At 45.8% G+C, this 27,455-nt stretch overlaps 1 protein-coding gene across 1 annotated transcript in view; it reads left to right on the forward strand.

The window, feature by feature from the left end:
- EYE (conserved oligomeric Golgi complex component-related / COG complex component-like protein) overlaps window positions 1-27,455 on the forward strand; it is a 50,870-nt gene that overhangs the window by 7,472 nt on the left and 15,943 nt on the right. Inside the window, exons 2-4 of the mRNA XM_087674820.1 lie at window positions 21,751-21,840; window positions 21,945-22,064; window positions 22,214-22,315. Of these exons, the coding sequence (XP_087530946.1) occupies window positions 21,751-21,840; window positions 21,945-22,064; window positions 22,214-22,315 (312 nt within the window). The remainder of the gene's footprint in view (window positions 1-21,750; window positions 21,841-21,944; window positions 22,065-22,213; window positions 22,316-27,455) is intronic.

A 27,455-nucleotide genomic window follows, 5' to 3' on the forward strand; every position in this document is an offset into this window, starting at 1 on the left:
ATCTTTCTTTCCCAACAGCAGTATGTACAGGAGCTCTTGACTGTGTGAGATGGAGGGCTACAAGTCTCTTACGACTCCTATGGATCTGAATCGGAAGGCTACAACTCATTCCGATTCTCCTTTGGCAGATGCTATCTGTTCTAGGCAGTTGGTTGGCTCCTTGATCTGGCTTCTTAATACTCGTGTTGACTTATGGTATGCTGTAGATGTGTTGCTCGGGTTTATGAGTGAACCCAAGATGGTGGATTGGCAAGCTGCTCAACAGCTTTTGCGGTTCCTACGGGCGACTCCTGGTCTTGGGATCTATTATTCCTCTGGTATAGGTGCTACGGACTTGGTACTTATAGGATGAAGTGATTCAGATTGGGCTGGTGATGTGGATTATGGAAGGTCCACGACAGGTTATTGCTTTACCTTGGGTGCTGGTGCTGTTTCATGGATCAACAAGAAGCAACCCACGGTTGTCTTATCTTCGATTGAGGCGGAGTATCGGGTGGCGTCTTCTACTACATGTGAGATAGTGTGGCTTCGCAGGCTCTTGGAGAAGCTTGGCTGCTCGCAAATAGGTCCTACTGTTCTTTAGTGCGACAATGAGAGTTGCATTGCCTTGGCTAGGAATCTTGTGTTTCATGCTCGGACGAAGCATATTGAGATCCAGTACTATTTCATTCGGGATAAGATCTTGGACGAGACCATTTCCCTGGTCTATTGCGAGAGAGAGGACAATCTTGCAGACTTGTTTACCAAGGCGCTTCCCTAGGCTCTACTTTGACAACACTCCAGATCCCTTAGCCTTCTGCCATGTCGAGGAATCGAGAGGGGGAGTTAGAACTGGACAGTTGGACATTCCGTTGACAGGCTGGAGCGATTGGAGCAGATGACATGTGGCAGGCGCAGCAAGAGTAGGTGACATGTGGCAAGTGGCAGCAGTTGTACCAGGTCGGATAGGCTGGTCGGACAGCACCACTGTCAGTAGGCTGCATTTAATGCAAACGACCTGGTAGTTTCCATCATTTCTTGCTGGCCTATTTATTGGCCTTGATTTCAGCAATCCTCTACAGTTTTGCTCCCAGATTTCAGGCTGTAGATGTGAGAGTGTGCAGCGAAAGAAGAACACGAACACAGAGGAGAGGAGAGAGGAAGCAGAGAATGAAGGAAGAAAGTCTGCACTGACTGAGATGAATGCTGAATACACTGGAATGGACAGAACAGTCCCTGCACGCAGCCCGGAGCGTCAGTGAGGGAACCAGGACAGACTGGAAGCAGAGGCAGCACCAATGCCGGAGACGGAGACGGAGGAAGCAGTGCTGTACCTGCAGAGAGTGAATGCTGGACTGACTGGGGGGGCTGCTATAAATAGCCCCCAGCCAGCAAACTGGCCGACCAGCCAAACTGGCCGACCTGGCCAGATTTGGCCGACCAGCCAGATCTGGCCGACTATGGCCAGATCTGGTCCGACTGACCAGAACTGGTCCGACTGCCCAGAACAATGGGCAGTCAGGGCAAAAAACAGCCCAGTTTGGGCTGGAACAAACCCAGGACTGCATGCTGCCTAGAGCAGCCACAAAACTGTCCTGACAGAGCTCCTCTGTCTCCTGTCAGACTCTGACAGGAGCTCACAACCAGGAGATGACAGACTGAGACTGAAGAAGAGCAGGCTAACACCCCCTCTCAACTCCTGGGAGAGTCTGAAGACCCAAGAACCGCATGTGATGAAGCAAAGAAGCCTGAGGCAACGGCTTCGTAAAGAGATCAGCTGCATTGGCCGCCGTAGGACAATATACCACTACCAGCTCCGAATCCACGATCCGCTCTCGAACATAGTGATACTGAACCTCAATGTGCTTCGTACGAGCATGAAACACCGGGTTCTTGGCCAGAGCAAGAGCACTCTGGTTATCCACGCGCAGCTCCGTAGGTCCGGTTTGGGAAAAGCCAATCTCTGCGAGTAAGCGACGGAGCCAAACTGCCTCCATAGCGGTCGAACATAGAGCCCGATACTCAGCCTCTGTAGAAGAAAGTGCCACAGTAGGCTGCTTCTTGCTGCTCCAAGAGACAGCACCAGATCCAAGGGTGAAAGCATAACCTGTAGTGGATTGTCGCGAATCCACATCACCTGCCCAATCAGAATCACTCCAACCAGAAAGGGTAATTCCATCTCCATACATGATCCCAAAGGATCGAGTCCCCTGCAAATAGCGAAGAACCCGCAAGGCTGCCTGCCAGTGTTCCTGGGTAGGAGTCTGCATAAAGGAAGACAATAAAGCCACCACAAAAGAGATATCCGGCCGAGTGTGAAGCAGCCAGATAAGAGAGCCGACAAGGCACCTGTAACGGGTGGGATCGGTAAGAGGAACTCCAGCTGTCAAAAGCTTGGACTCAGGGTCCATAGGGCATGAGATAGGCCGACACTCAGCCATATCAAACTTCGAAAGAAGCTCGGAGATGTACCGGTGCTGCGAGATAAAAATGCCCTGTGCCATCTGATAGATCTCCAGACCTAGAAAGAAGTGAAGGATCCCTAGATCCGTCATGTCAAACTCCTGCTGTAGAATAGACCGTGTATGCTCCACCTGCTGAGTGTCGCTCCCTGTAATGATAAGATCATCCACATACAAGATGAGGAACACCGAAAGAGAATCCTCAACCCGTAAGTAGAGGTTGGGATCATAAGCGGAGCGCGCAAAGCCACTCTGTAGAAAGAAGCGGTCAATCCGCTGGTACCAAGCACGAGGAGCCTGCTTTAGGCCATAAAGAGCCTTCCGCAGCCTGTAGACATGATCCTCCTTCCCCTGCACAAGAAAACCAGGAGGCTGTGAAACATAAATCTCCTCCTCAAGAACGCCATTCAGAAAAGCAGACTTGACGTCCATTTGGTAGACAGGCCAACGGTGGTGAGCAGCAAGAGCCAAAAGCACGCGGATGGTGGACATCCTAGCTGTAGGAGCAAAAGTCTCAAAGTAATCCAACCCTGCCCGCTGGGCAAAACCCTTGGCAACAAGCCTAGCTTTATGCTTGTCCAAGGAGCCATCTGCAAGATATTTGGTCTTAAAGACCCATTTCACACCAATCACCTTCCGTTTCGTGGGACGCGGAACAAGCTCCCACGTATGGTTTCGCTCGATGGAATCGAGCTCGGCCTACATAGCCTGTCTCCAAATATCCTGTGCAAGAGCCTCCTCCACAGTGGAAGGCTCGGAATCCTGAAGAATCTGTGACATAAGAGCATAGTTCACACATAGTGAACTGTCCCGCTGGGCCTGTAAACGGGCTGATCGACGTGGACCTGTAGAAGAAGCAGGAAAGTGAATAACACCTGAATCCTGCATGAGCCGGCGATACCATAAAGGAATCCTGAAAGACTCCTGCTGCTGTGAGGGAGACCGGGGGGTCTCCGGAACCTGTAAAGCACCCAAATCGGAGAGGGACTCCCCCTCACCGAGTGAAGGTAGATCCTCCGTATCTGAAGAAGGCTGTATATCCCGTGAAGATCCCGAAGTGGCGGTAGAAGAGCTCGTAGAAGACGAAGGCACATCCACCAAAGGGGAAAGGGAAGCCGAAGGAGGAGGAATAGGAGGGGTGCTAAGAGGCATCCTGGAAGGAAGTGAAGGGAGAGAAGGTGGGGGGGGGGGGTCCATCGATGATGAAGAAACATCTGAAATAGAACCATCAATCGGATCCTCAGAGGCCGAAGCCTCATCAAAGATCACATCCCTGCTCACCTCAACCTGCCGCGTCGTCGGGTCGTAGAGCCGATATCCCTTCGTGGTCGTACTATAACCAACGAAGATAAGCTTTCTCGACTTAGAGTCGAACTTCGTCTTCCTCTTCTTCTTGTCCACATGGACAAAAGCATCGCACCCAAAGATGCGAAAATGGGACACGGAAGGCTTCTTCCCAAAGAAAGCCTCATACGGAGTCATGTCCTGTAACGCCGAAGTCGGAGAGCGGTTGCGGATATGCACCGCTGTAGCCACCGCCTCACCCCAAAGGAAATGAGGAAGACTCCTATGCTCCAGCATAGATCGGGCCATCTCAATCATGGTCCGATTCGCACGCTCCACCACACCATTCTCTGATGGTGTGTTCGGATGAGAATACTCCACCCGAATACCATGATCCCTGCAAAACTGAGAGAAAAGGTGAGAAGTGAACTCTCCATCGTGATCAGCTCGAACACCACGAACCCTGGAAGTTGTTTGGGTCTCCACAAACACCTGCCACTCACAAAAACGGGAGTACGCCTCGCTCTTGTACTCCAAGAAATAAGGCCACACATAACGACTAAAGTCGTCCACAATCAACATCAAATACTTGGCCTTCCCAAGGGAGGCCGTGCCCATGGGTCCGCAAAGGTCGGTATGAACCAACTCAAGCGGAGAAGTAGCCCGCCTAGAAGCAACCTGCGGGTGAGGCTGCCGGTGCTGCTTGCCCCTCAAGCAGCTAGGGCACAAAGTGTGAAGAGGAGGGAAATCAGGAAGTCCCTCCACCATCTTCCTCCTAGAAGCCCGGCGAAGAGAATCGAGGTTCAAATGACCATACCGAGCATGCCAGAGCAAGCCCACCCTCCTGTGTACCTGTCCAAAGAGCATCACCAGTAGAAGCATCCTCCACGGTGACTACATCCTGTGTAAAAATGACTCGGGTACCTAACTGAGTAAGACCATGCACAGATAAGAGGTTAAACCCAAGTCAGGCACATAGAGAACTTTGGCGGAGGAAGACCGCCTGTCAGAAAACATAGGTAAAGTCCCCACTCCTCGAACAGGAACTGTAGAATTGTCACCAATGGTGACTGTACCCCCTCTGGAACAAAGATCCTGAAGCCAATCCTGACGGAAGGTCATGTGTGAAGATGCTCCACTGTCGACAAGCCAAGGCTTCTCCTGTGTGGTAGAAGCTAGGGCAGTGTCTTCCTCAACAAAGAGATGTACAAACGCAGATTCTGTTGTGGCTGGGGCCGCCTTCGAGTCCTTCTCCTTAGGCTTCAAATGGGGATATTTCTGCCAACACTTCTCCTCGGGATGAGTGCCCTTTCCACAATGGGGACACTTGGGCTTCTTCTCCTTCGCATCCTTCTTGTCCTCCTCCTCCTTGTCCTTGGCCTTCTCCTTCTTTTGTTTCTTCTTCTTGACAACACCTGTGCCAGCCGTAAATGCCTTGGTGGAGCCACTGGCTCCCACCTCTTTGAGTCGCTCGTCATGCTCCAAGACAAGCGGGGAAAGCTCCTCCCATAGGAGAGTCTCAAGGGTCCTCGAAGTGATGAGGCTGGTGTAGAAGACATCATAACGGGGTGATGGCAGCTGAGTCAACAGAATCATCGCCATATCCTCAGACGATATCAGACGACCAAGAGAGGCTAGCTCGCCTCGCATATCCTCCATCTTCGTGATGTGCTCCTTCATGGAAGAAGAACCATCAAGACTGAGCATCCGCAACTTCTTCTCCAGGGAAATCTTGTGGGCAAATATCTTGTGCTGATACAAAGACGCAAGCTTTGTCCATACTTCCGCCGCGGTCTTTAACCTGTGAACATGTACAAGAACAGAATCATGGAGACTCATAAAAAGAAAGGAACGGGCTCGAGAGTTGAGCCTATCCCATAAGGCTGCACGGTCCATAGAGGTGCCATCGGACGAATCCACGGGGGGTCGGTCGATGGGCGAAGAAACAAGCTCCCAAAGATCAAAGGTATCAAGGATGCAAGCCACCTTGCATGACCATAGGGAGTAGTTGGAACCATCCAACTTGTCTTCCTTCGGAAAGGAAGGGAGAATCGGCACCTGGATAGAGGGAATCAAGGAAGGCATCCGCACATCTGATGCAGTCTTCATTGATGAAACCTTCGCAGTAGATGGAACCCTCTGAGATGCATGGACTGAAGAAGGACGAGTGCGAGGAGGGTCTTCCCGATGTCGAACTTCACGATAGTCCCGCCTCCGCTCAGAGGAATGATGAGAAAGAAGCTCATCCTCTGAGTCTTCAAAGCCTGAAAACTGGTAAGACATCTTCCAATCTGCAAAATACCAAAGAAAGTTGTGCCGCTGACGAAATAGGACCAGCAATGTGGTCACCAACCACCAAGACACAGGCAGAGAGTGCCGACAAACACCTGGATCTGCAAAACGCAAAGAGATCTGATGTCGAACACCAGAAAAGAGACCACCAGCACCAGGAAACAGCCCGGACAGAGGTCGCCAGCAGGAAAGGAGCAGCCTGGGGTGGAAGCGACCTGCAGAGCAGCAAAACGCAGCCTGTAGGAAGGTCGCCCAGCAGCAGGAGAGGTCGCCTGGCAGCAAACGCAGGGTTGCTGCGTCACTGGATGACGGAGCAGCCCCTGTGTACAGCAAACGCAGGCTGTACAGCCTCTTGATGCAGTCGCCTGGCTGGGATGGACCTGTTGGCAGCCGCCTGAAGCAATCGCCTGGCTGTTGTGGATCTGTTGGCAGCAGCAGTAAGGTATTTCTCTCCTGAAGGTCGTCCTCCGTGCTCTCAATCAGGCTCTGATACCATGTGAGAGTGCGCAGCGAAAGAAGAACACGAACACAGAGGAGAGGAGAGAGGAAGCAAAGAATGAAGGAAGAAAGTCTGCACTGACTGAGATGAATGCTGAATACACTGGAATGGACAGAACAGTCCCTGCACGCAGCCCGGAGCGTCAGTGAGGGAACCAGGACAGACTGGAAGCAGAGGCAGCACCAATGCCGGAGACGGAGACGGAGGAAGCAGTGCTGTACCTGCAGAGAGTGAATGCTGGACTGACTGGGGGGGCTGCTATAAATAGCCCCCAGCCAGCAAACTGGCCGACCAGCCAAACTGGCCGACCTGGCCAGATTTGGCCGACCAGCCAGATCTGGCCGACTATGGCCAGATCTGGTCCGACTGACCAGAACTGGTCCGACTGACCAGAACTGGTCCGACTGCCCAGAACAATGGGCAGTCAGGGCAAAAAACAGCCCAGTTTGGGCTGGAACAAACCCAGGACTGCATGCTGCCTAGAGCAGCCACAAAACTGTCCTGACAGAGCTCCTTTGTCTCCTGTCAGACTCTGACAGGAGCTCACAACCAGGAGATGACAGACTGAGACTGAAGAAGAGCAGGCTAACAGTAGACCATGTGGAGACTGCCCTCAGGGTTGACGGAGACTGGGATCTTCGAGGTGGAGACATACGCAGACACTCTCTCTCTACCCATGTATATTTTTGCATCCTTATACAGCATTCTTCACTGCAGATTTTCTGCGTTTCACTGTCTCTCTCTCTTTTTTTTCGTAAAAGGTAATTGTATTAATTACGAAAAAAAGGTACAAGATTACATGATTACATGATTACAAGAGACACGAGGGCCCTAGGCCAACGTGTGGGGAATCCCCGTACTAATGCACTAAAAAGGGTTACACCAATCATGGCAACGACCCAGAGGCAATTGCCATATGCCAAGGAACCAAATCCTCCCGAGGGAGCAAGTCGGAGTGCCGGATGAGATCTAGCTGCCAATGCAAGAGCCCTTTAAGCCTGGCAATATGTCTCGGTACATTAGAGGCCGAATCAAAGAGAAAAGCATTGCGTGTGATCCAAATGTGCCAGCATCCCCAGTATCTAAAAAAGTGAAATAAGATCTTCATATGTAACTGTGGCGGTGTGGGGTACTTTGGGCGCACAAAGACCCAATCGAAAGGAGTTAGTGAGGACCCCACCACTGCGCGCCAGATTTGCGACAAGAGTGACCAGATATTCTTGGCGAGCGGGCAAGAAAGAAAACGATGTCGGGCCGATTCTGCAGTAGTGGTACAGAAGAAACAATTGCCATTCGAGATTCTACGCTTGGAAAGGGCCGAGGCAAGAGGAAGACCACCAATCATTACCCGGCAAAGAAAGACCTTGCATTTGAAAGGTGCCTTATTCAGCCAGCCCTCCATCAGCGTTGCCTGCCACCATGACTGCGATTTCCGCAGTCCCCAAACAGTATTAGCTTTCACACCTAGCCATTGGTGATCTTGAATGAGAAGATGATACACCTGATTAGTAGAGGTCTTTTCCAGCCTCAACCGGCCTGCAAGGTCCCAGTCCTGCCAAGGACGATCCACAGCCAGGGCAGGAAAGGGTTGCCTACCCTGAAGCTCCGACAAAAGCTGTTTCCATAAACCACGGTATCCGTGCGGGATCCTGAAAAGTCTCCTAGCAGTCCAAAACGATGCAAGAACATTGCGAGTGGCAAGGGTAGCATCCGCAATCGAGGTCACACCTAAACGGGCCATGCGGCTAAATCTCGGTCTGAGCTGATGTTTGTCTTCCCATGAAAGTAATCTCGATACTGCCAACAATTCCAGCTGAAAGGAGTTAGTCTGCAAGCGGTCCCCCACTGGATGCCAACGGGCCTGTTGGAGCACCACTTTCCAAGAGCCGACGAAGTGCAGTAACAGAGAGGAAGAGGGACTGGAAGATCGAGCGTCAGCATTAAGGACATGCCACTAGGAGGCCCGAAGTCGTGTATTACCATGGCGTAGCCCGCTGTCCTCAAGAAAATAACGGGCTATGATGGTCCATGGGTGATGATCCACACACATGGCACGAAAAAGAGACCAACGAAGAGCCAGCATATGAGTTTCTGCATCCAAAATAGCTCCACCACCCATGCGTTTAGGGGTACATGTATGTGACCATGAAATCCACGAAATACCTGCCTGCAGTGAATCCTTCTTTCATAGCATGAAACGAATGGGATGAGTGAGGGCCTTCAAAGTAGTAGGCGTCCACGGCAACAATGGCAGGAAATACGTCAGCATTGGTAGCATAATTGTCTGAGCCACTTTGAGGCGGACATGGAATGGCCACGCTTGCGACTTCCAATACATAAACTTCGCCGCCAGTTTTTGTGAAATCCACTCCAGTAGGTCTTTTGGCCGTACATCCACCCCCAATGGGTATCCAAGATGCTTGACAATGGAGCCACGGGAAACCACCTGGCCCTGCCAGCCTAATGATTGTAAATCAGGCTCCGTGCAACTGAGTATGGTTGATTTAAAGGCATTGATGCGAAGACCAGAGGCCTGACCAAAGAGCGTCCAAACATCTAATGCCTTGCGAATGTTGTCCCTGTCCGCCCGCAAAATCATAAAGGTGTCATCAGCCAAAGATTGGCTCTCTCTCTCTCTCTCTCTTTCTCTCTCTCTCTCTTCTTTCTCTGTTCACTCTTTTTCTTGGTCATTCGCTTCCACATGGCTTCACTCTGACATGTCTCTCTCTCCATATATGATCTTGTAGGATTGTGTCCCTAGTAGATAGCATAGAATGTGCAAAGGGGCTCTCCAATGAGCTTGAATAGGAGTCTTCATAAAAGAAGACAACAAAGCCACTACAAAAGAGATGTCTGAGGCTAGATTAAAGAGCCAACAAGGCACCTGTAGTGGGTAGTATCAAGAAGGGAATCACTTATTGCCAATTACTTGGACTTGGGGTCCATGGGGCATGAAATAGGCCGGCACTCAGCCATACCAAACTTCGAAAGTAACTTGGAGATGTATTTGTGCTAGGAAATAAAGATGCCTTGTGCCATCTAATAAATCTCCCAACCAAGGAAGAAGTATAGGACCCAAAGATGCGAAAGTGGGAAATTGAAGGCTTCTTCCCAAAGAAATCTTGGTAGGGAGTCATATCTTGCAATGCCGAAGTAGGTGACCTATTGCGGATATGTACCCCAGTAGCCATTGCCTCACCCCATAAGAAATCGGGAAGACTCTTGTGCTTTAACATTGATCAGGCCATCTCAAGCATGGTTTGATTGGCACTATTGTTAGTAGGAATGTTAGCTCATATGTGAGTTTGTGTATGCTTGATGGGTTGGGCACTTTTGTATGTATTTTAGGCATTTTATGCTAGTCGGCCAGCATTGAATGGTGGCCGCTGCTGCTTATGGCCTATTTATTGGGCTCCTCCTCCTCTATCATACAGTCATCATCATTCTTCAGGTGGACTTTTGTTGAGAGAGGAGTTAGTGCGAGTGCCCACACAGCTAGTGACTCATTGTTGTATGCGACTGTCTCGTGTTTGGTATATGGATTCCATTTCCCGAGCACATCTCTGAGTTCTCTTCTTTGCAGTGGTCTTTTGTTTTCTTTCTCATATGTCTTGTGTTTAGTAGTTTATTTCAGCACTTATCTATGCTTCCATTGCTGCATTGGTTTTGACATGGTATCAGATTGCAGGATCTAGGCTCCTACTACGTGTTTCTCTACTGATTATAGGCCGTCTACACCCTTGCTAATCAGGCGTGAGTTTGTTGTTGCAAATTGACTTGTTTCTTGCCAGCTATACTTGCATTTTCTGCATTTATTGCAGCAACAACATCCATACACCCCTCTTGGATTTGCGTTTTTAGGCTGCGCTACAATCAAAAGCGGAATGTCGACTCCTCTGACAAGTCTTTCTCTTTCTCAGACTCCAACTTTGTTCCTTCGGCCAAGGAGAAGTCCAAGGCGTGGAAGGGATCTGCTTCTTTAGATCGAGGGATGTTAGTAGATATGTCAGCTCATGTGTGAGTCTATGCATGTAGGGGTTGGGCACATTATTTAGGATATTTTAGGCATTTTTTATGGTCTTCATATTGGTCGTATTCAACATTTATGGCTGCCCGACCAACATTAACCTGATCATATTGAGGACATATTTTTGTCCTATATATTCAGGTTCCTCCTCCTCACTCAGCAACTCATCTGCCATCACACGTGTGGAGACTCTGTGGAGAGAGGAGCCAGTGCCAGTGCCCCTGCAGCTAGTGACTCACTGTTGTATGCAATTGTCTCATGTTGGATATATGGATTCCATTTCCCGAGCATACATCTGAGTTCTCATTTGTATTGTGTCCTTCAGTGTTCTTTCTTTCCCTTTCTCTTTTGTCTTGTGTTTCAGCAGTTTATTACAGCATATGTTTACGCTTCCATTGTTACTCCACTTCTGACATGGCATCAAATTTTAGGTTCTATGCTCCTGCTGCGTTCTTTCTTTGCTGATTTCATGATTGTTTTGACCATTGCTGATCAAGCGACTGCTCCTCCAACTAGGTGACCTGTTTTTCCTGCGTTTTTTTGCTAACGTCAGCATCCGCATAGCCTGCGTCAGCACCCTCTTGTGCCTATGTGTTTGTTCCAGCCTACGTTTTGGTGTTTCTGCATCTCCTCTTGACTGTGCGATTACATTATCAGGCCGTTTTTGCTGTTTCAGGCAGTTTCTGGCTGATTTTTTGACTTTTCGCAACAAAATTTTTCTTGTTTTGGTCAAAATTTGGTGAATATTGCATGTGAACTCTCATTTTTTGGAGCAGGTGTGCTTGTGGTTTGGTTGTGTTGCCTCTCCCAATACCTTCTTTTCTCTGCTTCTCTTTTAAATCCTCAATGATAAGTTCCATGGAGATTCTAGTGAGGCTCTTGTAGCTTCAGAGAGGGGTTCGAAGCACAAGAAGTCGAAGACCTAGTGTTATCACTGTGGGAAGAAAGGTCATTTACGGAAAGATTGTAAAGAATTAGTGGCTTCCGGAAGAAGAAGGAGAAGAAGACGAAGCGGGATGTGGACTCCTCTGACAAGTCATCATCTGCCTCCGCTCTGACTTTGATTCTCTGGCCAAGCAGAAGTCCAAGGCGTGGAAAGGATCAGCTTCTTCAGCTCGGGGGAAGGGATTGATGGTCCCTTCCTTAGCTGCTTTCTAGTGGTGGTGATGACATCCCTTAGGACTCTCCAGTGCCAGAGAGGGAGTGTGAGAGGGTGGTGAGATGGAGCAGCCACGCCTCATCTATACATCTATATAGATGCACAGGATCCAGAGAGAGCCTTCCTTGACGCATCGATTGAAGTCTGACAGGTTCAAATCCTGGAGCTAGGATTGACATCTAGGTTCATGATGGGTTGTTTCTTTGACAAAGAGCGGGATTGGTTCCTAGTCATGAGCTCACATGAGGGGACACTTTGGCAGTCTAACCAAAGGCAAGGAATCCATGGTCACATATGTTCCAGAGGCATTTTTGACAGGTTGGTCATGTATGCTATTGAGAGACATTGGGACAAACATAGAGATATGCTATGATCTTCTCTATTTTCAAGAGCTAGTATGCTTGACATCGACATCAGGTTCTCTCCAAGGCAGCTTGGTGGTGGCTTGATCACCCACTACTTGGGTATCTGTGGTTCTACTTGGTTCTATGTTGTATGGTTTATGATTCATTCTCATTGTACCATTATATTGTATTAAATCACCCAGGATCTGAGAGAGGGTGTTAGCAGATTGAAGTGAGCGATGTGCAGTGGCGATGCAATGTCCTGCGATGAAAATGCCAGGTAGAGAGCAAAACGCGAGTAAGAGTAGAGAGTGAGAGTCAGAGAGAGAGATGTATGTGTGTACCTCTTTAGGTTTTAGATAGATATATATGAAAGTACAAATGTGCTAAGGGTGTGTTCACACTCGTGCACGTATAAAAGGCATAATGACCTTTTATTCCCAACAACCTCCCACCTAAAGGCAATGTGCCTTAAGAGAAGAAAAGAATCAGCTAAGTCTAGGTATGTACAAAGTTGAAATACATATACCTATTCAACTCCCATCATCTGTCGACAATGAGCAAACCGCTATACTGGAAGACCCTTCGTGAGAAGATTTGCAGGATTATCATCTATATGTACTTTGACAAGCTCAATGCTCTTGCTATCAAGTACATGTCTAATGAAGTGATACTTCACCTGTATGTGCTTCGTCTTTGCATGAAAGACGGGATTCCGTGCTAGCATGATAGGACTCTGACTATCGCAATGGAGAACAAGTAACTCTATAATGCCAAGCTCTCCCACCAGACGTGAAAGCCATAAAGCCTCCTTGCATGCCTCAGTGGCAGCCACATACTTTGCCTCTGTAGTAGACAATGCAATATACTTTTGTAGCTTGGAGATCCAAGAGACTGCTCCTCCTGTGAATGTAAACTCATACCCAAAAGTGGACTTTCTGTAGTCCGCATGACCAGCATTGTTTGCATCCTTAAAGTCAACGATAGATGCCTTCTGCTTTCCAAAGCAGATGCACAAATCCTTTGTGCCTTTGAGGTATCTCATAATACCTTTCACTGCTTCTCAATGCTTTTTACCAGAGTTTGCCATGTATTTGCTAACTGCTCCCGCTGCAAAGGCAATTCAGGACGTGTAGCAACCATAGCATACATCAAACTGCCAATAGCTGAAGTATATGGTATCTTGGCCATTTTATCCTTCTCATCATCAGATGTAGGTCTGTCCTCTGCACTGAGTTTCACATATGGAGGCAATGGAACCCCAATTGTTTTCCCACCCTCCATATTGAAACGCTGCAAAACCTTGGAGATATACTCTTGCTGAGATAGATAGAGTAATCCTTTTGACCTTTCTTTGAGTATTCGCATGCCAAGAATGTGATTTGTGTCACTAAGTTCCTTCATGTCAAAGCTGCCATGAAGAATTTGCTTCAGTGAGTCCAAGGCATGAGTATCCTTGCCAACAATCAGTATGCCATCAACATACAGAACCAAGATAATCAAGCTACCATGTGCTGTCTTCTTGGTGTATAAGCAGTGATCCACTTGACTTCTATGAAAACCTTGAGACTGCATAAATGTATCAAACTTATGATACCATTCTCTTGGTGCTTGTTTCAGCCCCATACAAACTCCTTTTGAGTTTACATACCATCTTCTCTTTCCCTTTTGCTACAAACCCTTTAGGCTGCTACATATATATGTCTTCATGCAGATCACCATGTAAGAATACAGTCTTTACATCCATTTGTATGAGCTTCATAGCTTCAGCTGCAACCAAGCCCAAAATGGTTCTCAATGTAGTCATCTTGACTACAGGAGAGAAGATCTCATCAAAGTCAACTCCATGTTCTTGCTTGTACCCCTTCGCAACCAATCTTGCTTCGTACTTTGGCGAGGAACTAGAAGTGACCTTCATCTTGTAAACCCATTTGCATGGAAGGGTTTTCTGTCCTTTAGGCAACTGCACTAAGTCCCAAGTGCCATTTTTCTCAAGAGATTCCATCTTTGACAACATGGCTTTATACCATTTCTTGCTGTCTTGTCTGTCCATTGCTTCCTTGAAGCAAGACGGTTCACCACAGTTTATCAACATGACATAATTAGCCACATTGTTTGCATCATGAACGAATCTATCAGGTTGTCTAGTAGCTGTAGATGATCTCCTAACCCAATGATCATTGTTTGCTGGCTGTTGAGCCTGCAAATTTTCATTTTCAGCTTGCTGTCCTGGCATTTCAGCTTGCAAATCAGCATTAATAGCTTGTTGTCTTGGCTGTTCGTGCACATCCAGCGGCTCATCATTATGGGCAATGGTTAGCTGATCATTTCCAGCATTATTTTTTGCATTTGCAGGCTCATATACAGCAGGTATTTGCTGCTATATAACGGGCACATTTTGCTGTCAAAACGGTATTGCTTCCTGGAATACAACCCTACGGACCTTCTCAATCTTTTTGGGCTGTTTATACATGTGATCTTCCTAGAAGATAACATCATTGCTGTGTACTATTTTCCTTTTCTTGGAATCCCATAATCTATACCCCATTTCACTCTCGTCACCAAATCCTAGGAAAATGCATTTACAGGACTTTGGCTCAAGTTTGCTGCGTTTTTCTTTACGAATGTGCACAAAAGCCTTGTAGCCAAATACTTTCAGGTGAGCATATGAAGGTGGCTTACCGGACCACACTTCCTGAGGGATTTCCTCCCACAAAGACCTGTTCGGTGACGAATTAATCAAGTGAACAGCTGTCATAACAGCCTCTACCCAAAAGTCAGGGGGTAATGTAGTATGAGACATCATAGTACGGATTTTATCTTGTATGGTCCGATTCGTACGCTCTGCAACTCCATTTTGGGGTGGATTATGAGGGGCAGTGAGCTCCGTCTTTATCCCTTTGGTGTTACAAAATGCCTGAAAGGCCTTGGACACATATTTCCCACCATTGTCAGAGCGAAGACGCTTAAGTGTCTTATCAGTCTGATTTTCAACCGATGCCAAGAATTTTTGAAACTTGTCAAGCACTTCATTCTTGATACGAATAGGGCAAACCCATACCTTCCATGTAGCATCAGCGACAAAGGTGACAAAGTATTTCTTTCCCCCTAAAGATAACCCTGGCATCTGACATACATCGGAATATACTAACTCTAGAGGGGAAGATTTAAACGAAAGAGACTTCTTATGAGACGTTTGTGTATGTTTACCATAAACACAATGATCACAATGCTCAAAATCAGCATAACGAAGACAAGGTAAGTAACCCAAAACGAGAAAGCACTTTCATTTCAGTTTGACTCATGTGTCCCAACTGGCCATGCCACAAAGAAACACTTGGTTGCTCGGTTACGGCAACAACATGGTCACACACACTAGATACATGGAGAGGATACAAGGTATCACTTTTACAACCTCTAGCAATCACTCTAGATCCCTTACATATCTTCCATTTCCCATCACCAAATGTGGTATGAAATCCATCGTCATCTAGCTGCCTTGTGCTAATCAAGCTCTTCTTGAGTTGAGGTACATGCCGTACATGTTGAAGTGTGAAGACAGAACCATGCTGAAACTGCAATTGCACATTGCCAATACCTGCAATGTCACATGCATAGTTGTCCCCAAGATGGACAACACTATGTCGACCCCCTGTATAGTCAAAAAACCACTCACGATGAGGGGTGACATGAAAGGAAGCACTTGAATCTAGAATCCAAGTGTGCATGTCATCATCCGTATCTGCAAGTAAAGTATGTATACTAAAGTGTGAAGAGATAAATAGTACGTCATTCCCACTATCACTGTCATGAATGACTACATTCACCTCTTCAATTTTGACACTGCTCTTCTTAGGCTGACTCTCTTTCTTCTCTTCCTTGCTATCATATGTTGCCCTTTCCTCTTTCTTCCATTTGTAGCAGTCTCGTTTAAAGTGACCCTTCTTGCCACAATGATGGCATTCAACATCCTTACCATGTGATTTACTGCGTTCCTTGCTATCAGATTTACCTTTCTGCTGTGATTTGCTCCTAGTATGCAAAGTACTGGAAGACTTACTGGATGCATTGTTTTGCCGATTCATTTCTTCCATGAGTAAAGCTCTCTCTACATTAGCATACAAAAGCATCGCATTAGAATTGCTCATAGCAGACCTGAATGTATCCCAACTCTCTGGCAGAGTGCAAAGCAAGAACATAGCCTTAAATTATTCTTCAATCTTGAACTTCAAGGCAACCAGCCGGCTGAAAATGGAGTTAAACTCACTCAAGTGAGTAGACATTGCTGTACCCTCTTTTCATACGCAAATCCATAAGCTTTTTCAGCCAATAAGTTTTGCTTGCGACACTCTTATAGGCATATAGTTCTTCCAGCCGAGTCCAAATAGCATAGGCAGAATCCAAACCTTCAATGTTAAACAGCAAGGCATCAGAAATCGATTGCTCGATGGTTGAGCGTGCAAGCTCATTTAACTCATCCCAGTCTTCGTGTTCCATATCTGCGGGCTTTGCCCCTTTGGTTTTAATCGGCCTTGCCTGCCTCTTCTGCAACAAGATATTATAGCAGTGTTTTTGCCAGATTGCGAAGTTATGTGCTCCTTCAAGCTTCTTAATATGCATGAGATGACTGCTATCACTACTGCCAGCCATGATTTTCAGCCCAAATGTGACCAAAAAATTCAGCAAATGTAGGTCCAAACTGTCACACGAGTGATCAAGGTATAAACAAGTACCAACCAGCAATAAATAACCACGTAAAAGCATAAATTTCAAATCTGCAAATAAATTTTCAGAAGCACTAAACCTTGTGTTACAACACTCCACAACTGATTATAGCTGTTCCAAGGACAAATACATCACATTACATGAGAAGTCCCAAATTTTAGCTGCAATTTCTGTTGTACATGCACCCACGGGCACAAAATTTGACACAAACGGTCAAAAGCCCCAAAATTTTTGTGCTCAAAGCATCAACCATACATTTGCACTGTCTCTAACATGCATAGAATAGGTCAATTTTGCCAAAATAGAGCAATTTCAGCAAAACCCCCAAATTTTTTCAAGTGCTAGATGTCCAGATTGCATGGAATTAAACTTGCATGTACATAAAATGACCAAATGGTGCACAAATTTCGCCCAAACAGCAAAAGCCCCAAATTGCACGGGGTCCAATGTGCATCAATGTCGAGAAATTGGGTAAATTTCAGCCCAATTCTTGCCCATATATGAAAAGCCCCAAATGTCAAAGGCAAAATGTCAAATTCCTGCAATTTCTGAGACAAATATCAATGTTGTGTCTTGCTTGCATCAAATTTGGACAGATCCCCAAATTTTTGGCACAAATCTGCCCAAAATTCTGAACTGTGCTTACACGTATGAACGCCCATTAGTGAGCAAAGGGCTTGCAGGGAACCTTTGAAAAAATAAAAAAATTTTACAAAAGAAAAGTGACGAATCTGCCCCGTTTACAGCCGCCAGCCCATCGCTTGCTCGCGTGACCTGCTCGTGACCTGAAAAACGATGATTTGACGTGTGCCTGAAGTGCGTGACCTGCGCGTGATTGCGTGTGACGAGGAAATGACGATTTTGACCCGCATGCAACTTGGAATTGTTGCTTGTCTGTCCAGTGAAAGAACAATGACGAGGTGACTTGAGTGGACTCCGAGAAGTGCGAACACTTTAGCTGCAGCTCTGATACCAGTTTGAAGTGAGCAATGCGCAGTGGTGATGCAATGTCTTGTGATGAAAATGTCAGGTAGAGAGCAAAACGTGAGCAAGAGTAGAGAGCGAGAGTCAGAGAGAGAGATGCACGATGTTCTCGGGTACAATTTTTTGTGTGTACCTCTTTAGGTTTTAGATAGATATATATGAAAGTATAAATGTGCTAAGGGTGTGTTCGCACCCGTGCACATATAAAAGGCACGATGGCCCTTTATTCCCAACACAGATATGTCAGCTCATATGTGAGTCTATGCATGTAGGGGTTGGGCACATTATTTAGGATATTTAGGCATTTTTAATGGTCTTTATATTGGTCATATTCAACATTTATTGCTGCCCGACCAGCATTAAATGCTTGCCAACCTGATCATATTGAGGACATATTTTTGTCCTATATATTCAGGCTCCTCCTCACTCAGCAACTCATCTGCCATCACACATGTGGAGCCTTCGTGGAGAGAGGAGCCAATGCCAGTGCCCACGCAGCCAGTGACTCACTGTTGTATACAACTGTCTCGTGTTGGATATATGAATTCCATTTCTTGAGCATACATGTGAGTTCTCATCTGTATTGTGTTCTTCAGTGTTCTTTCTTTCCCTTTCTCTTTTGTCTTGTGTTTCTACAGTTTATTATAGCATATATTAACGCTTCCATTGCTGCTCCACTTCTGACAAGGAAAGGGCTTGGTAGCTCCTTCCTCTGCTACTTTGTAGTCCATGTGATGCAGTCATCCCTCACAAGTCTCTAGTGCCAGAGAGAGAGTGTGAGGGTGGTGAGATGAGGCAACCACAAGTTCCAGAGAGGGACATGTGAGAGTGTGCAGCGAAAGAAGGAACTCAAACATATAGGAAGAGAGAGAGACAATTTGCAAGAGAAGAATAAAAGAAGCCTGCACAGAACAAGGAACAAATGCTGAATACAAAAGGAGGACTGATCACTTAGTGCATGCAGCCCACAACGTCAATGAGGACACTGGATCAGGTTAATGATGATGATAGCACCAAACACGAAGGAAGAGGACGGAGTTGGAGTGTGCACCTGTCGGAGAGGAAGAAAACTGAATGAGATAACTGACTGCCAAGTGGGAAATGGCTATAAATAGGCACATATCTCAAAAATGGCCGACCTGAAATTTGGGCCTAAAAATATGGCCAACTAGCATTTAATGCTGGTAAAGTGCCAGAAATGCTCAGAAAAATCCGAAAAGGGTGGACAATGTCCAGCAGGTGAGGTAGGTTGAAGAATATAGAAACTGCATTGGGAAATGCACATAAAATCGCGATTGGAGGAGAAAATACACTAAAATGCAATAAACTGAGTGCTCTAGAATGAGCTATCTCCTCTGTCAAAACAAGTGATAGACATGTTAGAGCTCCTAAAGTCCTTGTCTGACTCAGACTTAGGTTTACAGGTAGAAGATGACAAAGCATGACAAACATGATTGCCAACACCCCCTCTCAGATCCTAGATGTGTTGGAAGGCCAAGGAAGAAAAAGATCCTAGGGTGGCAAGAGCAATGACAATGTCGATGAAGTCCGTCGATGAAGATTGCCGATGAAGAAGCTCCTCACGATCCTGGGAAACCCCATCTGAAACACTAGGGTCTAGGAAATCCATAGCCACATCACCGAGATCGTCCTCCTCTGAAAGGGATGGGGGGTATGAGGGAACCATTGAAGGAGAGGGTGGGGGATGGGAAGGAACTTGTGGAAAAGAGGGTGCACAAGTGGGAAACCGGTGTAACAATAGGCAACTGCCTCAGAGGACCTTGCATAAGAGAAGGGGAATGGAGCGTGTAAAGCTCGCTCTCCTTCCAACTTGTTGCGACAACATCCCATGTAGAAGAATCCTCAATACAAATGGCCTGCTCGGTGAAGACAATCCGGGTACCAAGCTTAGTAAGACCATAAACTGAGACTCGAGAGGAGTGGAAAACCCAAATTTGGAACATAAAAGGCCTGTGAAAGGGAGCTCAATACGTGGTTGGGAAATAAAGGCAAAGTGCCAACACCACAAATAGGCACTGATACAATGTCACCAATAGTGATTGAACCCTTAGAAGGATATAGATCCTCCAACAGGATCATGGGCCTTCTGTGAAACATGGAGAGAACAGGGAGAAGAGAGCCATACAAATGGTCTAGGTGACCTCCGGTCGTTGTGTGAACTAGCACAAAAATCTTTCTGTCTCTTAGAGGAAGAAACAGAGACCTCATCCTCTGAGTCAGCAAAGAACAAGTGATAAGACATCTTCGATATCCTACAAGACACCCACAAGAAATGTGTATTGGCAGTAGACAGCCCTGAAACAGGAGGAAACAATTATAGGATCACAAGGAAGTTGATATAGAGGGTTCACTTTGGGGAGATAGGCTGCCGCTTGCACAAGGACTATGTGCGTTTGCTAAGGAGAGTTGTCGCCTGACCAAGGAACACTGCGTTTGCAGCAGAAGATTGTCACCTGCTTGAGGAAGCCTATCGCCTGCAATAGGAGAGGGAGTGGGCAGCAAAATGGGTATGTGGCACAAGAAAAGCAGACACCTCCAAGCAGAAAGCTGCGTTTTCAGCAAAACACTGATGTGGCAAGGCCGCTTGGCAGTCTAGGGTGGTCTCCTTCGCAAGAAGTCAACTTTGTGTCTCTTAGACAATGATACCATGCTCTGATACCATGTGAGAGTATGCAATGAAAGAAGGAACTCTAATGCAGAGGAAGAGAGAGAGAATTTGCAAGAGAAGAAAAGAAACCTGCACTGAACAAGGAACAAATTCTAAATATAGGACTGATCAGTCTGGCAGCACCAAAGACGGAAGAAGATGATGAAGTCGGAGTGTGCATGTGCCGAAGAGGAAGAAAATTGAATGAGATAACTAACTACCAAGTGGGAAATGGCTATAAATAGCCAAATATCCCAAAAAATGGCTGACCTAAAATCTGGGGCTAAAAATATGGCTAACCAGCATTTAATGCTGGTAAAAATGCTAGAAATGCTTAGAAAAATCCCGGAAATGATGGACAATGTCCAACAGGTGAGGTAGGTTGAAGAATGTAGAAACTGCCCTAGGAAATGCACATAAAATCCCGACTGGAGGAGAAAATGCACTAAAATGCAATAAATTCAGTGCTCTAAAATGAGCTACCTCCTCCATCAAAACAAGTGATAGACAAGTCAGAGCTCCTAAAGTCCTTGTCTGACTCAGACTAAGGCTCACAGAGGCGGGAGATGACAAAGCATGACAAACATGACCGCTAACAAGACATCCTTGATGCGTTGACCGAAGTTTGGTTGATTCAAACCCTGGAGTTGGGATTGACATCTAGGTTCATGGTGAGCTAGTTATTTGATAGAGAGCGGGCTTGGCTCCTAATTTGGTGCTTACATGAGGGGACACTTTGGCGGTTTGGCCAAAGGCGGGGAATTCATGGACACAGATATTTAGAGGCATTTTTGATAGGATGGCCTTGTATGCTACTGCCAGACATTGATGATGGACACAGAGATATGCTATGGTTCTTCTCTATTTTCAGGAGCTCTATGATCGACATTGACATCAAGTTCTCTTTGAGGCACCTTGGTGGTGGCTTGATCACCCAGTGCTTGGGTATCCATGGTTCTACTTTGGTGGTTCTATGTTGCATGGACTATGATGAGCCATTATCATTGTATCATTGTATTGTATCAGATCACCCATGATCTGAGAGAGGGTGCTAGCAGGGTGGCTAGGTCATGTTTGAGTTTGTGCATGCTTGGTGGGCTGGGCACTTTTGTATGTATTTTAGGTATTTTACTGGCTTGGCATTTTATGCCAGTCGGCCAGCATTTAATGCCGGCCAACCAGCTGCTGGTTATGGCCTATCTTGTGCCTATTTATTGGGCTCCTCCTCCTCCTCCTCCTCAGTCATACAATTAAATAGCCAAATAACCCAAAAACTGACCGACCTGATCAGTGAGGTGCCATAAATGCTGGTTTTTGTGTTGTCCAGGCAGAAGGATCTTGTAAAGAATCAGTAGCTGCACTGGCTCATGTAGATGCAGTGAAGCAACGAATGGAAGCTGCTTATGGTACTTTGCAGGTCTGGTGATCCTTGACAATAATATTTGCCATGTATTTCCTTTTTAATGTTAACATGTAGGCTCAGGCTAATTCAATACTATCTTGGTGGTCTTTCCAATACAGGATGCTGCTGGTTTGGCTCAGTTGAGTGCAAGTGTTGAGAATGTCTTTGCAAGTGGGGACCTATCACGGGCTGCAGAGACTCTTGCTAATATGAGACGTTGTTTGGCTGTTATTGGGGAGGTGAGGTTGACTCATCTTAAACTTTTTGTAGTGACATAGATAAGATAAGACTCTCTCTGTTTGTTGATTGAAGGCTTTGGAATTTGTATGGTAGGGACTGTGAGCTGTTAATATGCTCCTCAAAATCCAAGAGACTCTTGCATGTTCAGGTTCCAGAATTCGCAAATGTGAGAAGACAGTTGGAAGCTTTAGAGGATCGTCTTGAAGGGATGGTTCAGCCTCAACTTTCTGATGCCTTGACTCAAAGAAAGGTTTGCAACCTCTTGAGAGTTCTCTTTCAGAAAACTGCAGTTGTTAAAATTTCTCATAAATCATCTAATATGAACAAATACAGCAATGGTTATAGTGGCTTTGGCACTTACAATATAGTGATTGTAAGCACTTGAAAGCTTCCTTTTTGTTTAACATCAATATATGTATCTTCTGCAACTTCTAGCCTCTCCCTTAGTTAGGAGCTTGGAGAACCATGTAGAGCTTTTGTAACTATGCTTTACAAGTTTAGCAAGTTCTGAAAATACATACAACATTGCTTGTGTGGATAGTGAGAGAAAAAACAAGAAATAAAAAAAATAAAGCTATGATAATGTCTACTAAAGGCCAAGTGACCTATGAGACCAAATGGTATGGAGTAGAACCTATGGTATGACTTATCATGGATAGACTAAGAAACAAAATAGTAGTAAACAGAGAAGCTATTTGAGGGCATAAAGAGCTCATGGATTTCCTTCTGTCCTAGATATCCGGCATTGGATTATATTAGTAATAATAGCTGTCCTTGGCTCTGGGAACTGTAAAAGTTTTGCTTTGCTTTGTGGGAATCTTCGACAGATACCAACAGATCAGGGTTCCATCAACATAGTGTTTGAAATAAAGAAGCAAATTTGGTCCAGAGAAGGTGATCCTGAGGTAGAGATGAGGATACCTGCTCCACCATATTGTCCTAGTAGATTTAACATGGTATGCTGAAGTGGCAACTCAACTAGCAGAGGTATTAAAGATCGTGACCTTGGTCTTCTCTATGAGAGTGCCCAACGGAATAGAATCCTGAGTTCAAAGTGGACTGATCAGTCCTTGCTTGTGGCCTGAAGTGGCGTTGGATCAGGATGAGGACAGAGAGTGTCGATTAGATGGTGGAGAGTGTGCAGCACCTGCAAACGGGGAGAAAGAAGAACAACCAGCTAAGTGTGGGAGGCTGCCTTAAATAGGCAGTTGGCTCCTAAACTCGCTGACCTGCTGCATGAATATGCAGTCAACCTGTCTGGCTGTGGTCTGCTTGCTACTGGTCGGTGCATTTAATGCAACATAACCTGATCACCAACTTGACAGTGTGAATGCAGGTGGAGGCAGCATAAAGTCATAATACACCTTGTTGGAATTAATGAACAGCCAATGTGAACACACTTCTAGACAGTCTAAAACAGAAATGCACTCAAATACAAGGCTGGAGACAATTAGAGCTCCTCCATCTCTATCAAACTTTGATAGAGCTCACAACTAGGAGATGGCATGAGATAAAATAGGATAATACCCCCTATCAGATCATGGGGAGTGGCTGAAGGCCCAACAACCTATATGATGAAGCATGGAAGCTTGAGACAAGGGCTTTGTGAAGAGATCTGCTGCATTGTCCTCCGTGGGATAGTAGATTGCTAGCTAGGAATCCACGTTCTGCTCCCGTACATAATGATACTGAACTTGTATGTGTTTTGTGTAGCCATTAAACACATGGTTCTTTGCTTGAGCTAGGGCACTATGATATCCATGTGTAGCTCTATGGGTTGTTGGAAAATGGTAGCCAGCTATGGAGAGAGAGAGGAGAGACAATGACAGCAAGAGAGTGAGCTGAAGCAAAAAGAGAAGAGTGTACTTGCTAGAATGAAAGATAGAGTGAAAGTACAACTTATGTTTAGGTCAAGGGTTGACTTAACCAGCCTTCCACCAACTAACTAGAGTTAGGTTTATTTTACTCTAGAGGCTAGTGTCACTACTTTAAGTTTCTAAGACACTAGGTGCACACACCTTACATTGACACTTTAATAAGTGTCCACACCACACAAATTACATTGGGCGCTGTAACCGGTCTGTTCACTGGAAAGGGCGGTAGTGTACAACCAAAATATATAAATGCTTTCACCCAATTCACAGTCGCCCACTTTACCTGAACTTAAAGACACAGAATCAAGAAGAAATACAGGAAGCTAGAATGCTCTTGTTGCAATACAGACACCCTGTTGGCCCCTAAGTCATGCGCCCCTTGCGGTATTTCTTTATGTTTAAAAAAGAAGAGAAAGTACAATGGGCTGTCTTTCACCTATTCTGGGTGAAATTTGGCAGTATAACAGTACAATTACTGACCCAAAACAAGTTGACCAGGAGGGGGAAACTCTACCCAAGTCTGAAACTTTTGGATGGAGTGCAGAATTGACCATTTCAGCCTGCTGTAATTACTGGTTCAGACCTGTTTTGAAACCTGTTTTTAGCTCATATTGTTCCCTGCATTGTTCCCCAACATCTGAGCCAAGTGCCCCTTGATTCTAACATCAATTGGGCTTTGAAATAACCTCTGAACAGTCCAGAAAAAGTACTGATTTAGTGCTGTTTCAGACACTTGCTTGGTGAGGTTACCACCCTCACTTGTTCCTGCTTGTGGGCAGCAAACAACTGCTCGTGTTCCTGGAGAAAGTAGGCTCTTGCCTCATGCAAAAACAACATATTCCCACACAATTGTATACGAATCAGCAGAAAGGCCCTTGATTCTGAAGCATAACCATACTGTCAGGGAGAGAGAGAGAGAGTAGGGAGCAAGCTCAGCCCTTTGTGCATCATAGACAAGATAGGCAAGCTCTCCAATCTTCTCCATTAGCCATTGTCCATCCTCTCCTTCACAAATGAGCCCCTTCAGCCCAAAAACTGCACGCCAGCCCCTCTTTAAAGAGGAAAGTGCACAAATTTGTGCCAAATGGCAGCACTGGAAGGTGTTTCCCGTTCTAGCCTTCCGGTCTAAAATTCTCCATCCTCTGTTCGGAATTTGACCTCGGCACAGACCAGAGGATTAATCCTCGTGCAAAAACGAAGATAATGACGCGAACAGATTCTGAGGTCCAAAAATAGTAACTCCCTAAATTTTAGGAGTTGCTTCCATTTCATCCCACTAGTCTTCTGACCATCTTTGCAGACTATGGCTACATCCAAATTTGTAATGTAGCTCAACCGAAAGTGAATTTCCACTGATGACCCCCACGTGGACTAATCTCTTGGAGATTTGTCCATCTTCACTTTGAACTAGTCTCTTCCAGGCTAGTTCTTCAACACACTTGTCCATATACACTTTCACAAGTCTCTTCCAGGCTTGTCAATCTACAATGCCATTAGTCTCTTCCAGACTTGTACTGGACCTTAACCGTCTAGTCTTGACTCACTGGACATTCCTGTCCGTTTCACATACTGGCCATGCAACTCAGGCGTTTAGATTTCAAGAGGGATCCTTCCAAAAAGAAAAACCAAATAAAGTAGTAATAAAGAAATCAGCAAAAAGATAATAGTTGTCATAGTCTTGTGACAGGCGCTGCCCATAGAATCGGCAAATTCTAACACCCCCTTGCAGTGCCAATGTGATGAAGTACAAGGATGATCAATCACCAAAGGGTAACAAGTTTAAGGACTTTTGAAAAGCCTCAAACTTCTCGCATGGTAGTGCCTTGGTGAAAATGTCTGCAACATTTTTCTGTGTGGGTACATACATCAGGTTGATCTCTCATGCATAGCATCTCTCTCTAATATAATGGTAATGCACCTCTATGTGTTTCGTGCGAGCATGAAACACAGGATTTCGTGCTACTGCAATAGCACTCTGACTATCAGAAAGAATGGGTGTAGGACTCTCCAATGGTAAATGTAGATCAGCCAACAATCTGCGCAACCATACACATTTCACTGTTGCCATGAAGGCTGCCCTGTACTCACCCTCACAAGACGAGGTAACCATTGTAGGTTGTTTCTTGCTTAGCCATGAAATGCATGAACGGCCTAGAAAGAAACAATGTCCACTAGTAGATTGCCTAGTGTCTGCATCACCAGCCCGATTTGAATCACTGTAAGCTTGCAAGTGCAAGTCTCTCCCCTTAGGAAATAATAATGCATGTGATTGAGTACCTTGCAAATGTCTGAAGATCCGCTTAACAGCTTGCCAATGTATGGTTTGTGGGCTATGCATATACCTGCTCACCTGAGATACTGCATACTGAATGTTAGGGCGTGTGTTGCAAAGATAAATAAGATAGCCAACAGCCTGGCTGTAAATTGCAACATCAGACATCTCTTCACCATCATGCATAGACAGCTTTAAGCTTGGCTCCATAGGAGTGCACATAGGTTTGCAATCTTGCACACTAAACCTATGTACTAGCTTATCTACATATTGTGACTGTGACATGATGATACCATGCTGATTTTGGGTGAATTGAATCCCCAAATAACAGTGTAGGAAGCCCATATCTGACATAGCAAATGCATGTTTTAATTCAGCCTTAAAATCTGCAAATTTTTCTTCTGTAGGTCCAGTGAGCAGCATGTCATCTACATAAAGAATGATTGGTTGCATTTACAGCAGCCCTTTCATGCTGTACTGCTTCTTCCATTGCATCTTTATCTTCATAAACTTGGACAGTGGACAACTTGTTGGCCCCAAAACTGGCGCCCCTTTCGGTATTTCTTTAAATTTCAATTGCTGATGGATAAATTACAAGCCGAGATTTCACAATCTCCTTGGCTGATTCAAAAGCCCCTTGCTGTTCCAATAATCAGCAAAGCATTCGGGCAAATTGCCCCTTGATTTTCACCCAGGACTTGCTCTAATGGAATCCCAACTAGTCAAATGCTGCCCCAAATTCACAATAGATGGACTGGCATCTGAAATCCTCACAATTCCACTAATTTCCGGTGCTGATTTCAATGTACAATGCCTTTGACTGATGGCACTGGTCCCAAGGTGGCTGCTAAACCCTAATTACTGCTGTAATTTAGGGTTTACAACAGTAAACTCTCTGGTGTCCACTAAATTTGGTTGTACTCTGCTATCAATGGCTGAGAATTACTGAGAATGCTTAAGCATAGACTGGAGGAGATGAGAGAATGCTGTAGAGAGAGAGAAAATCAGCTGAAATGTATCTTTTGATTCGTAGCTCTGATGACAAATCTGATAGTACCAATAGCTTCAAAAGGGGGGTAAAACACTAGCCTGGCTGGCGAGCCCTCCTCTTCTACCGCCGCCTCTCTTGAGGCGGAAGAGAGAAAACCTGCTGTCCCCTGTCCTGTCGCGGCGCGCGATCAGTCGTCGTCACCTCTCAGAGCCAAATCTGATCACCTCCTCTCCCTCCACCAAGCTCAAAATGG

This window comes from Lygodium microphyllum, chromosome 3 (assembly GCF_053477565.2).
Source record: "Lygodium microphyllum isolate KBCC chromosome 3, Lygodium_microphyllum_v1.1.10, whole genome shotgun sequence".
Taxonomy (NCBI): Eukaryota; Viridiplantae; Streptophyta; class Polypodiopsida; order Schizaeales; family Lygodiaceae; genus Lygodium; species Lygodium microphyllum.